Source organism: Sceloporus undulatus, chromosome 7, assembly GCF_019175285.1.
Source record: "Sceloporus undulatus isolate JIND9_A2432 ecotype Alabama chromosome 7, SceUnd_v1.1, whole genome shotgun sequence".
Classification (NCBI taxonomy): domain Eukaryota; kingdom Metazoa; phylum Chordata; class Lepidosauria; order Squamata; family Phrynosomatidae; genus Sceloporus; species Sceloporus undulatus.
In genome coordinates this window covers 3,226,212-3,240,540 of record NC_056528.1, presented here as the reverse complement: position 1 = coordinate 3,240,540, position 14,329 = coordinate 3,226,212, and the positions used below count along the sequence as shown (strand labels likewise).

The 14,329-nt window shown below is 45.6% G+C and overlaps 1 protein-coding gene across 1 annotated transcript; it reads right to left on the bottom strand.

Moving 5' to 3' along the window:
* Nucleotides 1–2,276: 2,276 nt before the first annotated feature.
* LOC121936981 (solute carrier family 2, facilitated glucose transporter member 5-like) lies at nucleotides 2,277–12,659 on the bottom strand. The gene is made up of 13 exons (XM_042479736.1): nucleotides 12,154–12,659; nucleotides 11,249–11,318; nucleotides 10,487–10,585; nucleotides 9,833–9,993; nucleotides 8,866–8,990; nucleotides 8,007–8,159; nucleotides 7,713–7,838; nucleotides 6,908–7,095; nucleotides 6,192–6,302; nucleotides 4,665–4,766; nucleotides 3,703–3,778; nucleotides 2,727–2,854; nucleotides 2,277–2,466 (listed from the first exon to the last, which is right to left on the bottom strand). The coding sequence occupies exons 2-13, from the start codon at nucleotides 11,300–11,302 to the stop codon at nucleotides 2,287–2,289; spliced, it is 1,503 nt and encodes a 500-aa protein (XP_042335670.1). The 5' UTR covers nucleotides 11,303–11,318; nucleotides 12,154–12,659; the 3' UTR covers nucleotides 2,277–2,286.
* Between the last annotated feature and the right edge of the window lie 1,670 nt (nucleotides 12,660–14,329).

The following is a 14,329-nucleotide window of genomic DNA, read 5'->3' as shown; positions in this document are numbered from 1 at the left end:
TTATTGACTCTATCATCATCATCATCATCATCATCATCATCATCATCATCATCATATAAATATATAGCCGCGTTAATCTATAAAAGTATGTAGAGAGCTCTTGTTCACCTTTGAGACTAACGCAAAGAAAGAAGATGGCAACATCTGCCTGCCTCTGGGCGCAGTCTCATGTAGGGTTGCGAGACTGGAAACTGGGGAGGGCTCCTGGGCATTTCATGGTTGTGTAAAAGAAGGTTGTGTTGGTTGTCACGCAACCAGGTAACCAGCAACACCTGCTGAAATTCCTTCTTGTGCACAACCATGAAAGGAAGAGGGTCCTTCCTCAGTTTATTCTCTGGCAACCCTACTCTTCTCGCTCCCTCTGTGGCAGTGCTTTGGTCCTCCAGATGTTTTGGACTTCAGCTCCCAGAATTCCTGATGGTTGGCCCAATTGGCTAAAGCTCCCGGGAGTTGGAGTCCAAAACATCTGGAGGACCAAAGTTTGGTATGGCAAGGCTGGTCCTGTACGCAAACTTGCTCCCCCCCATAGACTTGTAGGGAATGAAGAAGCAAAGAACACACAGAGACTCACCGCAAGCTCTTTCCTACTGGGAGGAGGAGGAGAAAGTTCCACCGAGGCTTTTTTCTCCTTTAAGGACGTCCGTCGGAAGGTTCAGCGCATTGCGAGAACCAATTGGAGAAGCCGGATGGAAGGTTCCAGAAAAGAACCTGTTTGTTCACAGTTGGGAGTGGACACCATGCATGATCTCCACGGATGAGAAGATGGACGTAGGAGGAGAGCCTCCTCCAAACATCGCGGCACCTTGTCTTGCCTGGTGAAGAAGCCCATGGAGCTTTGGAAAGCTTGCAACGAGTATATTGTGCATTTTGGTTGACCAATAAAGGTATTACTGCTGGGTTTTTGTTTTTTGTACATGGTGAAAGCGATGCAATTCGATGCAAAGATTAAAAATGCCAACAGTGGGAGTCACTTTATAATACAGGTTGAGCCGCACTTATTCGAAACACTTGGGTTTTGGATTTCAGGGGTTTGGGGGGTTGTTGTTGTTTTAACTCCTGTATTTGCATATACATACTTACCTTGGAGATGGGATCCAAATCTAAGCACAGAATCCATTTCACAAAGCCTGGGGGTAATTTGATACAATATTTGAAAGACTTTTGTGCATGAATCAAAAAAGTGTGTTCGGTGGGCCCTCTGTATCTACAGGTTCTGCATCCATGAATTCAGCCGTCTATGGCTTGAGAATATATTTTTTTTAAATTAAAAATCCCAAAAGCAAACCTTGGCTTTGCCAGTTTATATAAGGAGCACCTTTTACTGCACCGTTTGATATAATGCGAGGTGAGCATCGATTTTGGTATTGGGACGGTCCAGGAGGCAAACGTCTATGGATACCAAGAACCTGTTATATACTAAACCATTAGAAAGTCAAGGTATCAGATGCTGGACAAAGGCTTCATTCCCACTACCTTTTAAACCAGATCGCAAATTGGTTTGAACTGGTTCGAATGACCCTGGTTCTTACTTACGCCGAATCGCTGAAGCGATTCCAAGAGATGCTGATGTTTTCCACGTCTTTTTCGATAAATCTACATTATGGTTTATATCCCATTCTTCAGCCCTAAAGGCTATCAGAGCATCTCCGCAGCCTATGCTTTTCCAATACTCTCCAATTTTTCACATATCAAAACCAGTTCGCATGTGGCCGAGTCGGACCTGAATGTGGTCAGGATTGCAAGCATTTCTAATGAGAATGAACAGACGAATTCGGAGGGGCTGCAGCAGTTTGCTTTTGCCTGAGCTCACTGGGAATGGCCATTGCTGAGTTAACTAAGACTGCAGCTACACTGCAGGAATAATCCAATTTGATGCCACTTTAACTGCCATGGCTCAATGGCATGGAATTCTGGGAACAGTAGCTTTGTGAGACATTTGGCCTTCTCTGTCAGAGGGCTTTGGTGACATAACAAACTACAAACCCCAGAATTTCATTGAGCCACAGCAGATTAAAGTGGTGCCAAACCGGATCATTTCCATTGTGCAAATGCAGCCATATTGTCCCAAAGGTATCTTTTGCACATTCAGGTCAACAAAAGCAAAGGAATCTGAAGTTTTGCTGGGATCACTGCTTTTTAAAGTGTGTGTGTGTGTGTGTGTGTGTGTGTGTGTGTGTGTGTGTATATATATATATATATATATATATATATATATATATATACTGTATATATATAGAGAGAGAAAGAGAGAGCCAAGAGCTATATCAAGTTGTCGCATTTTTTTCTTTAATGGGAATGCACTGGTAAGGATTGCATCAGGATTCTCCGAGCCACATGGATTGCAATGGTGCGCCGAACCTCCACAAAAGTCTTGTTCTTCATTTTCGGAAGGATCTTGCTCAGAGAGATGAAGGCAGCAACAGAGAAAGGCCAAAAGATGACGAAGCTGTAGGGTTCGAGGTCGGTCTAAATGTGGGAACAGAAAAAGGGGAAGCAGAAGGAAGAGATGGACAGGCTTGAGCCCACTACCTCAACAGAGTCATTTATCCCAATACATAAACCCTATACTTAGTCTTGGACTACCAATGGGATTGACCTCCATGTGCACTTACCAATTCAGCCATTGCATTTAGCCTATTATGTGTCCTATGCTGTCCTTAAGAGCTTTTGCAGCACTTTTGCAGCAGCAGCACATGAGACTAAAGAGTCCGTCCCAAGCTACTCACCTCCATATGAAGGTACACTACTGTAGTAAGAAATTTGCACAGCCAGTGTAAGGTCCCCGTAATCACGAAAGCCGTGGACCGAGACGACTGAAGGAAAAATTCGGATACTAAGACGTTGACTACTGGATCTGGGAGGAAAAGCAAAGCGACTCAATTTATTTAGTACCATGTTCATTCTCCCTCATTTATCTATGCCAGGAGAAAAGAACCTCTGCACAGTTATAGGGCTATTATTCTACTTTGGTTCCATCCTATGGCATCCTGGGAATCGTAGTTTGGTCAGACATTAGAGCTGCCAGGATCCTAGCTCCTAGCATGCTTGCTAATGTAAAGTCTCTATATGCTGATGATACTGGATGATGGGCTATGCTAGAGCAGTGGTGTGTATATGTTTTGTATACTGGATAATGGGCTACGCTAGTGAGTATATGTTTTGTATTCTAGATGATGGGCTATGCTAGAGCAGTGGTGATGCTGGGTAGAAAGACTGCTTATCTTTCATGGAGCTGAGCAATGGGTAGATGTGGAGGAGTGGAAATACAAACTGTGAGCATCATCAAGACCAACTCTATGGGAACCTTTGGTACGGAGATGATGAATGGGGCAGTCTTGGGGAAAAGGAATAGGTGAATGAACACAAATGTCTGAACCACTAAGTGCTTTTAATGCGCCGTGTAACTGAAACTGCTTCAGTCCTGAGAACATCATTATGCTGTGGACAACTTTGGTTTACTAAATAAATCTTTCCAAACCTGCTGAACCTTGTGCTTCTGAACTGAGATTAGCAAGTACATGACAAGAGCGCTCCGTCTCAGAATTGGAAATGCCTCTTCCTACTCTAAAAAACAGAGCCAGAGTTGACATGCTTGCTGGGGGATTCTGGGAGCTTCCATCCACAACACTTTTCCCAAGCTGATCCATTCCAGCCTTAGGTTGCTTTTCCTTGAGCATCTCTTTACATCTTCGGCGCACTTACCTGGTCCGATGGACTGCCCAATGAGGAAGACGGTGAGCAAAGCTGTGCTGATCCGAGGCATCCATGGGACATGCTTCTGTTGGAGAAAGGTGGTTGAAGTTTAAGTCAGGTTTGCAGAGACTTCTCAGGGGGAGATATCTTCTTTTCAACCCATAAACCACAGTCTTTGAGGCTCACGGCATGCAATAGATCAGCGATTCCCAAACTTTGGTCTTCCAGGTGCCTTGGACTTCAGCTCCTGGAAGCCCCAAACAGCTTGGCATACAGTCAGGAATTCTGGGAGCTGAAGTCCAAAACATTTGGAGGACCAAAGTTTGGGAACCACTGCAACAGATGCTCAAAAATCCTAGAGCCAAGCTCACATGAAATTCATGCCCAACCAGGTGAATTTTGCAGAAAACAGGCAGCATGTTCTTATTATTTGTCATTTTGTTGGCCATGGTGGAAATTCATACAATCCTCCACAATCGCTGGGCTATGTGGCCATGTTCTAGAAGAGTTTATTCCTAATGTTTCACCAGCATCTGTGGCTGATGCTGGCGAAACATCAGGAATAAACTCTTCTAGAACATGGCCACATAGCCCGAAAAACCCACACGAAGGCCATGAAAGCCTTCGACTTCACATGTACATAAACATTTTGGAATGAATTAGCGAGGCCCAAAGGCTTTAATAAATAACCACATTTTTACTTGGCACGTAAATAACGGTGCCAATTGGGTCTCCGTGGGGATTGTATTCTACAATTGGGGTGCCTCGGTAGAGAAGGCTCTGTCTCATGTCTTCACATGGTGCATTGACCTCACTAGTGAAATGGAGGACCGTCCGACCAAGGGATTTCAATCCTCAGGGAGGCTTGGTAGAACCAGCCCATTTGGGCCAAGATCATACCAAAGAGGGACCCCAGCATTTCATGCTCAGCATCAAGACGCCCCAAACACCGGACGATTCGTGCCACAAACCTGAAGTTCAATGGTCATGGCTAAGAGAATGCAGGAGAAGCTGCAGATCCCGAAGCCGGTAAGGAGGAGACTTCTCAGCCCTAAAGTCCCCACAATGCACAGCTGGAGGTTGGAAAAAGCAGGGGGAACGTTAGAGAGGAAGAGGCCGCGGGAGGGCAGCGATGGACGGGAAAGTGTTGGATTTAGCCCTACAAAAAAAGCAAACAGAACTGAACAACTTCCTCCATAATTAGCAAAAGGGAGGCTTTGCAGCAAAAACAATGTTCTCAATGCCAATGTATGTTTCCAGGGGTCATTTATTATAAGGGATATCTTTTACGTGAGGGGCAGAAAATGCTCTCAGTGGAGCTGGCAGGTATCCCTTATTACAAATGTGTCGTTCTTGTGTGCCTTCAAGTTATTTCTGACTTATGGAGACCCTAGGGCGACCCTATTATGGGTTTTTCTTGCCAAGAGCTTTCCAGAGGAGGTTTGCCATCATTTTCCTTTGGGGCTGAGAGCATGTGACTGGTCCAAAGTCACCCAGTGGGTTTCATAGTCGAGCTGGGAATCGAACCCTGCACTCCAGAGTTGTAGTCCAATATTCAAACCATTATGCCACACTGGCTTTCCTTAAGTCATGTCCTTGGTTTTTCCTTCTATATAGCCTGAACAACATACCAACAAAGTACAGTGGGCCCTTTTCTTATGCGGGGGATCCGTTCCGGACTCCCCCACATAAGGGGAATTCCGCATATGCTTGAGCCCCATTAAAAATAATGGGGGGTGTGCCCGTGGCACGGTGTGTGCCATTACCCCTTTCAGGGCACACCGAGGCTTCTGCCGAAGCTTTCAGCATATGCTGAAAGCCACGTATATCGCACCTGCATCATACATATTTAATAGTCATGGTTGATGCTAACTGTATATATTCACGTATAAGCCGACCTCGTGTATAAGTCAAGAGTGAGGTTTGGAGCCAAAATTATGACCCATGGATAAGTCAAGGGTAATACTTAGGGGCATGTAACAAAGGATATAAAGGATGAAGTGAAGGAAAACAGTGCCAATGCACCCAGTTTATATGGCCAAGTGGGGATGTGGACTCTGGTCTCCCAGAACCAGTGTAGTTGTAGTGGTTTGAGCATTGGACTGCAACTCATGGATACCCACTGAGTGACATTGGGCAAGACATACCCTTTCAGCCTCAGGGTTGGAAATGGCAAATGCCGTCTGAAATGCCATGATAGGGATGCCTTAGGGTCGCCGTAAGTCAGAAACGTCTTGAAGGCATACAACATCAATGCTTCCCGGAGTCCTAGTGCTACAGTAAAACCACCACACCATGTTGGCTCCCTTCTTTTCGGACGATGGCTGCCAACATCCCCGAGGGACACTTGCCAAAATCTAACATATGCTGTCCTATGCAAATTACAACCTTTTTTTACTTCTTCTTCTTGCAATGCTGCTTGTCTTCTTTCTCAGAGAGGCAGAAAGTGACCACCCTGTTAGGTCAATGTCTATATGAAAGTGCAGAGAGAAGCTTACCGCTATGATAATCATGATCATGAGGAGTGTGGTAAGTAACAAGGTGGCATACGGAAGTTGTTCTTCTTCCAAGCCAAGATACAAATACATTTCCTCGGTGTAATGGCGTGCCTGGAAAAAAACCAGAGTAACGGAGAGGCTGAGATAAAAAAGAGGATGACTTGGAGTCTGAGAAAGTGAAAAATCTGGAAATTGGTTTAATCCTAAAGCAGTGTCTGCTATAGGGCTACCAGATCTGGGGGCTTAGCGCTGAATATCCAGGGCCCCATTCCCACTTACAGATAAATTAGTATGCGATCCTAATTGATGGATCAGTTCGTCAGCAGAGTGTGGTTCCCACTACATTTGCCCCAATCACATTTTCCCCCTCTAAAATAACCCACTTGTGGTTCACACTGACGAATGAATCGATGCAAAATGGACCCGCTACAGCTGGCTGAAGGACAAATTTAAATCGATTCCAATCCGCATCTGGTTCACACTTACGCAGAATCAATTTATCCAAAAAGATGCGGAAAAAAGACCCCGGTTAAATGGGCCTAGTGCACGGCCCCCCTCTCCAAATCGCTTCAGAGAGTCGGTTCAAGCGAGGACCAGGGTCATTTGGACCGGTTCAAACCAAATTGCGATCCAGTTTAAAAGGTAGCAAAGTTACATGATGACTCTGATCATCACACGCCACCAAACAGTAGGACCAGCCTGGCGTATTGCCTTACTGCATTGATGCCGGAGAGCTGCTGGCCGCCCATCAAGACGATGATAGCGGTGAGCTGCCACTGCAGGTCTTCATAATGCAGGATCTTGAGCACATCCATGTTTTTCTCTTCCTTTTCAGTGCTGTCCTCCAGATAAAGCTCTTCTATCTCATCCTCCACGTCATCCCAGCCTCTCAGTTTCTGCAAGGCTGGAGAGAGTGCAAACAAAGACGGAGCACCAAAATGGGATTCTTTTCTCCCACTGTCAAAATAAATATATACAAATCGTACCCATTCCCCTAGACATTCTTGCCAGGATCCTTAGCAGATCCTGCCATGAAATGTTACGTCTGATTTTGCTTTCCTCTGTTATGTTACCGCTATGGCTATGTTCAAGTTCAAGTAGCACTCGAGTGACATGCATATAATGTAGTGGCAGCCAGCGTGGTGCAATGGTTTGAGCATTGGACTATGGCTCTGGAGACCAGGGTTCGAATCCTCACTAAGTGATCTTGGACAAGTCACACTCTCTCAGCTTTAGAAGATGGCAATGGCAACTGCTCTCTGAAGAAACGTACCAAGAAAACCCCATGATAAGTTCACCTTAGGGTTGCCATAAGTTGGAAATGATGTGAAGGCACCCAACAACAACAATGGTAGGATATGTATTAGTGTAAGATGGGACATGCTGTGTTTGTAAATGGTGGGGAGAGAAAGGAATACCTGGCTGAATAATAAGCAGAGGTGGGATGGGAGAGTAGCTGACTGGTTGACCGAACCAAAGCCGGATCCCAAAGGTGAAGTTAAAAAAAACACACCGCGGTACCTTGTTTCGCTTCCGTTTCATTCCGCTTCTGAATCAGGAGATATCTAGGACTTTCAGGAAAGAAAGGCAGCAGAACCATCTGAAATAATGCTGGAAAGGCAATGAGGCTCAGAAGGAGTGGCCAGCCTGCACAAGAAGAACAAGACAGACATAAACTGCATTGGCTCAAGGCATGTCGCTATATGTCTCTCTCAGTTACGGGACGAGTGATGCGACTGTTTAATGCTAGGGCTGGCGCCAGCCAAGGACCTGGTCTTGCCATCATGGCTGCGGACTTAAAGAAGCATATCTTACTTTCTTCAGTTCCGAGGATGTGGCGAAGGCCGAACACGTTGGCCAGTAGCTCGCCACAGACGATGAAGAGATGTGGGACCATCCCAAGGGAGTCCCTCAGGTTCGGTGGGGCCAGCTCTGTGATGTACATTGGGACAACGCTGTAGGAGACACCTAGTTGGACAATAAGCAAAATGGAGAATTCAGAACGTGCCGGCGATACATGCAGAAACATATGAACATGTGCTATTTGGGGATAGCGTCTGAGTCTTGAATGTTCTTTGGGCATTTGGTTGTACCCTAATCCAGTGGCTCTGAATCTTTCATCCTCTAGATGTTTTGGACCTCACCTCCTAGAAATCTCACCCACCATGGCCAATGGTTAGGAATCGTAGGAACTGAAATCCCAAAACATTTGGAGGACAAAAGCACTGGAAGCACTGAATCGCCTCTATTCTCTCATCCATCCAGTTTTTACAAACAGTTATGCCTTCTGGAATTTTGTACGTTCTTTGGCATTGTTTTCCTTTGCTTCATCTTTACATCCTGGGTTACATCCCTCTAAGTTTTACTTATCCATGGGTCATATCAAAATCCATAATTTTGGCACCAAAACCTGCCTTCGACTTATTCATGAGGTCGACTTATAGTCGAGTATATACGGTAAATGTTTGGGATTTTAGAGTTGCAACTGTAGACATGCTAACTAGGATTTGTAAAGATGAATGGGATGCATAATTTGCACATCCGAAAAGAGGCACACATCGCTCTCTCAGACCTCCCACATAAGGATGATGTCTGAGCTTTATGCCTTGCCAGCATCCAACAGAATCTCAGCCTTCACCCCAGTTTAAATTGCTTTATCTGGAGTCGGACTCACCTACGCATCCTCCGATGACCAAGCGCCCTATGATGATCAGTTCATAGGAATGGACTGCTCTGGAAGAACCCTGGAGGATGGCCGAAACAATGACCAAAGCATTAAGTGCCAACAGGGTCCCTTTCCTTGAGGGAGTGGAGATAAAAATGGGAGAAGAAGAGTTTTAGAGAATGCTACGAACCATGCAAAAGCATCCAGAGAGCTGCAGTGAAGAGAGGAAACATTTCTAGAACTGCATTAGAGGACTCGAACACATGTGGGCCAAGTAACATCAGAGCGTGGTCAAGATGGCAGACCTTATTCCTAAGGAAGCTAGGAGAGGCTGCAGCAGTTTGCCTTTGCCTGAGTCAATAGGGAAAGGCAATATCCCACTGTCTCCTTTCCTCTCCCTACTGCTGAGTTGAGTACAAATTAGTTTTGGACTTTGCAGCAACTGAAGTAAGCAGAGGACAAAGAGGTAAAGTGGGAGGAGGAGAGAGAAACCAGGACATTTTACACGCAGATGAAAAAGTGGGATGGCAGAGGATTAATCCATGTCAAACCAGTTATTGGAGGCTAGACACAAACCCGGTCACCTCCCAAAACAAAGGAAGACATCCAAGCCCCAAAACTTCTAATATTGTTGGTGTTGTGCATGCTCTAAAAGCCACATTCAGAATAGGTTTAAGGTTATGGGGTGTGGGTGGGACTGGGTTCTCATGCCGCTCTGCAGTTGCCCAGTTTATGTTTTACAGCAGTGTTCCTCAACCTTCCTAATGCCACGACCCTTTAATACAGTTCCTCATGTTGTGGTGACCCCCAACTGATGGTCTCGGTTCCTAAGATCCATTGGAAATACTGTATGTGTTTTCCGATGGTCTTAGGAGACCCCTGTGAAAGGGTCGTTCGGTTGTCAAAGGGATGGCAACCCACAGGTTGAGAATTGCTGTTTTACAGGGAATGAGATGCACAGTTATGTTGTGGGTACCTGCCACAAGCATCCACCAGTGGGCCGGCCAGCAGAGCCCCACAAATGGCTCCAACCTGGAAGAAGGAGACCGTCAGCCCCCAGAAGAACATGAGGATGCTATGGTCGACGTTGATGTTGTTCCGCTCTCGATAGGTCTCATTGTAAAAGCTTTTCAAGAACTAAGAGAAAGAGAAAGAGAAGACACACAGGACTGTTTGAGTTTGGGTCTCTCCATGCACGCTTTTGCGTTTGACTGAACAACCAATTCCCCCCAAAAATGTTGTTGTTGTTTGTTTATTATTATTATTCATCTGAACACTAATCATGGCACCCCAATGCTGTCTTGTCATATATCCTTGCATTTGGTTGACCTATGTTTGGACTTAGGGCAGTGGCTCATTACGGGCACCATCTGCTCCAATAAGACCCTAAATCTAGTGCCAGACCCAGACGTCATTACAATGAGACAATGCCCCCACCACCACCTTTGAATGTTTGTATCCTTTTGCCCACGGAAAACAGTCTTCCCTCCCCAGAATATCTTCAACATCTCCAACCATGGCTGAAGAAGGGAGGAGTACTAGAAACCGCGACCGACCCTGACAAATCAGGCCATTTGGAATTGATGCCCACTGAAGTTGCCCGCATTGTAGGTCTGTTTGCATTGTGTACCTTCGCTGGGTAGTTGATCACCGTGAGGTTGTAACCATATTGCAAAGACGATCCCAAGGTGGAGATCAAGGTAGCAAAGAAAAGCATCCAGGTCAACTCCTGTGGGAAGAGGCAGAAGACAGAGAAGCCCTTACCCATGCAGCCATATTTCATACCTCCAACTTGGCAAAGGAGAAAACTGGGACGCATTTGGCCAAGCTACATCAGAGGGTGGTCAAGATGACAAAAGTTATTGATAAGAATATACAACCTAGGAGAGGATACAGCAGTTTGCTTTTGCCTGAACCTACTGGAAAGGGCAAGATTCTTCTCCATCCTCTCCTCTTCCTCCTTTTAAATCTACTTTCGAATCAATTGAGGACTACTGCTGAACTACTTTTGTGCTTTAAATGCAGTTTGCAGGAGGTGAAGTAAGCAGAGGAGAAAGAGGCAAAGTGGGCGGAAAAGAGAGAAACTGGAACATTTGGAGGGTGCATCCACATTGCAGAATTAATGCAGTTTGACTCTGTTTTGTTTGTCATGCCGTAATGCTATGGAGTTTGGGGAGTTGTAGTTTTGCGGGATATTTAGTCCGGTGCCACAACAAATTTCAAATCCCAATATTCCACAGCATTGAGTCATGGCAGCTTAAAGCGGTGTCAAGCCGGATTATTTCTGCAGTGCGGATGCAGCCAAAAGCTCTTGACTGGGAGTGCTCCAAGTGGCCTCCATTTGGGAACAACTTTACATCGGTTGGAAGGACAGAGACTTCTACAAACTCACCCCTTCCTTGTTTGTAGTGTCATCATCCAAATCTTCGGAGCCTCGTAAAGACATTAGAAACTGGGCTCAACTGTAGAGGAAGAAGGAAGGGATTTTGTCAGATGGCTGGTTGGCACATTTTCAAACCCATTGGCACCATGGTCCGCCCAAACATACCCTCCAATCTGGAAGGAACAGTCTCGATTAATCCTCTGCCATCCCACTTTTTCAGCTGCTTTTAAAATGTCCCGGTTTCTCTCTCGTCCTCCCTCCCTTGTGCTCAGCGCACTTCCATTGCTCCAAACTGAGTTCAAAATGCGATTGACTGGGCAGTGGTTGAGAAGAGAGGAGGGGACAATTCTTGTCCTGTGAAGGCTTTCATGGCCGGCATCCATAGTTTTCTGTGGGGTTTTCAGGCTATGTGACTCTTCTAGAAGAGTTTGTACCATTCAACAACAGAACAATACACAGATTAACATGGAAATTACTCCTTCCAACCTAAGGTCACACAACATGTGTGTATGTATATATCATGCCAGCATTCTCTGAAGATGCCAGCCACAGATGCTGGTGAAACGTCAGGAATAAACCCTTGCAGAACATGGCCACATAGCCTGAAAAACCCACAAAAAACTATGGATGCCGGCCATGAAAGCCTTTGACTTGCCACTGGGTGACCCTGCGCATGTCATACTCTTTCAGCCTCAGAGGAAGGCAATGGCAAACCTCCTCCGAAGAAATGTGCCAAGAAAACCCCATGTTAGGGTAATTGCAGGTGACCAGGATGAGTTACACTCTCTCAGCCCCAGAAAACCCCATTATAGGGGCCACTTTAGGGTCTCCATACATCGGGAACACAGAACCTATAACTCCTTCAGATATTGAGGTCTCAAGCCATTTGGGGGGGTTACGGTGCCAATGCCAACACCTTGAGTTCAGACTGGAAGGATCTTGGCAAACAATTCAAACTTTTCTCATGGCATGGATGAACACATTTCGAAGTCCTCCATAGGTTTCCACAGGATCCAAAACTCACTGATACACCACTGATAGAGTTGAAAGCCCTGTTCTCCCGCACCATGAAAACCAGAATAACTCCAGATCTGGGGAAAGAAGCTTAAGCACCATACAAATAATGAAAACTAACTGAAGTAAAGTCATCAGAGGATCTATTTTCCTTTTGAAATCCAGCACCAAAAGGCTAACAGTATTAGGAGAGCCAACGAAGGTGCAATGATTCCAAAAGGAACCTACTGACAATTGGAAGGAGAGATGAGAGCCAATCAGGGAAGGAAGGAGGTGGGTCTAGAACAGGGTGGGCCATTCCTGGCCTTCTCTCTATTCATAGAATCCTAGAATAGAGTCCTAGAGTTGGAAGGATCCCCCAAAGGCCATCCATTCGAACTCCATGCCGCCATACAGGAACTCACAATCCAAGCACTCCCAAGAGATGGCCATCCAGCCTCTGCTTAAAGACCTCCAAAGGAGGAGACTCCACCACTCTCCGACTGTCATTGTCAGACTGCAACTTCCATCATCCCTTGCCAACATCTAGCTTGCAACGAAGGATAATAGACATTGCACACAGTCCAACTGTAACAATCTGGGCTGCTTTTTGGATTTCTGTTTTCCTTTAAGCTTTTGGAGTTCAAGAAAGGTATTGCAGAATAGCATGTTAGGAAAATAAATGCATGTTCATTCCAGGAAGGGAGGCAGCCTAAGTATAGTTGGTCCTCCATATCCTCCGATTCTTTAACCGCTTCTTAAACCTGGCCTAGTTGCAGCCTGCAAAAGTAACTTCCCCACGTTCTTCCCACTCTTTATGATTCTGCTGTTTGGATTTGCAATGGGGAGGACCTTCTCTTTGGAGTCTTCAACAATGTGACCTTCTCAATCCTTTCTTTATGGTGGTTTCCACATTGGTGGGGATGATGAATCTAGTCTAGGGTTTCAGTCCAAACCTTAAAAGAGCTATCCAAAAGCATTGGGCGTCTTTTGAGATCAGGACTAACAGTGATTCCCAAACTTTGTTCTTCCAGATGTTTTAGACGTCAGCTCCCAGAATTCCTGTTGGTCAAGCTTGTAAGGACTTCTGGGAGTTGAAGTTCAAAACATCTGGAGAACCAGCGTTTGGGAAGCACTGCCTTAACCTGTTGTCATGTTGCCATTAAACGTTTGACTGAGACGTAACGTTTGGGAAGATGGATCTCTCCCCAGCTCTGAGATGAGCAAGCTAGTAGTGTCCACTTATTTTGGACTGGCACGTCCATAAACCCTGGCCACTGGCCATGTTGACTGTGGATGATGGGAGTTGTAGCTCCACCACATCATCTGGCCCTGGGAACTGTCTGCCTGTCTGTCATCCCTCTATCTATCTATGCCATGGTGGTCTCACTTTCGATAAGCCTTATCCATTGGCCATGCTGGCTGGGGATGATGGAAGAGACTCCATGTAAACATTAGGAAGAACCCCCAGAGCTGTTCAACAGGGGAATATGCTGCCGCAGAGTGTAATGGAGTTTCTTCTTTGGAGGTTTTTAAACAGAGGATGGATGGCCATCTATCAGGAATATTTTGATTGTGTATTCCTGCATGGCAGGAGGTTGGACGGGGTGATTTTTGAGGATCTCTTCCAACTCTCTGATTCTATGACTTTAAGTTATAGCTCCAAAATTTTGATATGTATCACAGTGTCTGCTTCTGGTCCCTCCCTCTCTCTCCTCCCTCCTCCATCTCTATCTCTGTTTCTATCCATCCATTCCAGAGTGATCTCACCATGCTGACTGGGGATGATGGAAGTCATAGTTCCAAACATATGGCCACTCAGTTTGGGGACATTAAAGGCTGGGGAGAATCAAGAGGCCAGTCTATATGTTTGATTTCTGTAATTTAATAACAAATAAGAAAGAAAATTCACGGATGGAGCTGCACAATCTTTGCACAAACTTTCCCCTCCTGGCTGGAAGGGTGACCGCTATCCCTGGTTTTCTCATCAGATCCTAGCAGTAACCATCTTCTTTGGATCTTTGGTTCGGAAAAATGCAAAAGCATGGCTGCACTCGGGCCGTCTATTTGGGTTTCTTGTGTTCTGATTTGAGTCGC

Excerpts from the sequence above, each read along its gene's own strand:
- LOC121936981 (XM_042479736.1), bottom strand. The coding sequence starts at position 11,302 with ATGTCTTTACGAGGCTCCGAAGATTTGGATGATGACACTACAAACAAG. Across the intron at positions 7,839-8,006 it reads CATCCTCGGAACTGAAGAAA|GCTGGCCACTCCTTCTGAGC; the intron begins GTAAGATATGCT and ends CTTCTTGTGCAG. Across the intron at positions 6,303-6,907 it reads AGCTCTCCGGCATCAATGCA|GCACGCCATTACACCGAGGA; the intron begins GTAAGGCAATAC and ends GTTTTTTTCCAG.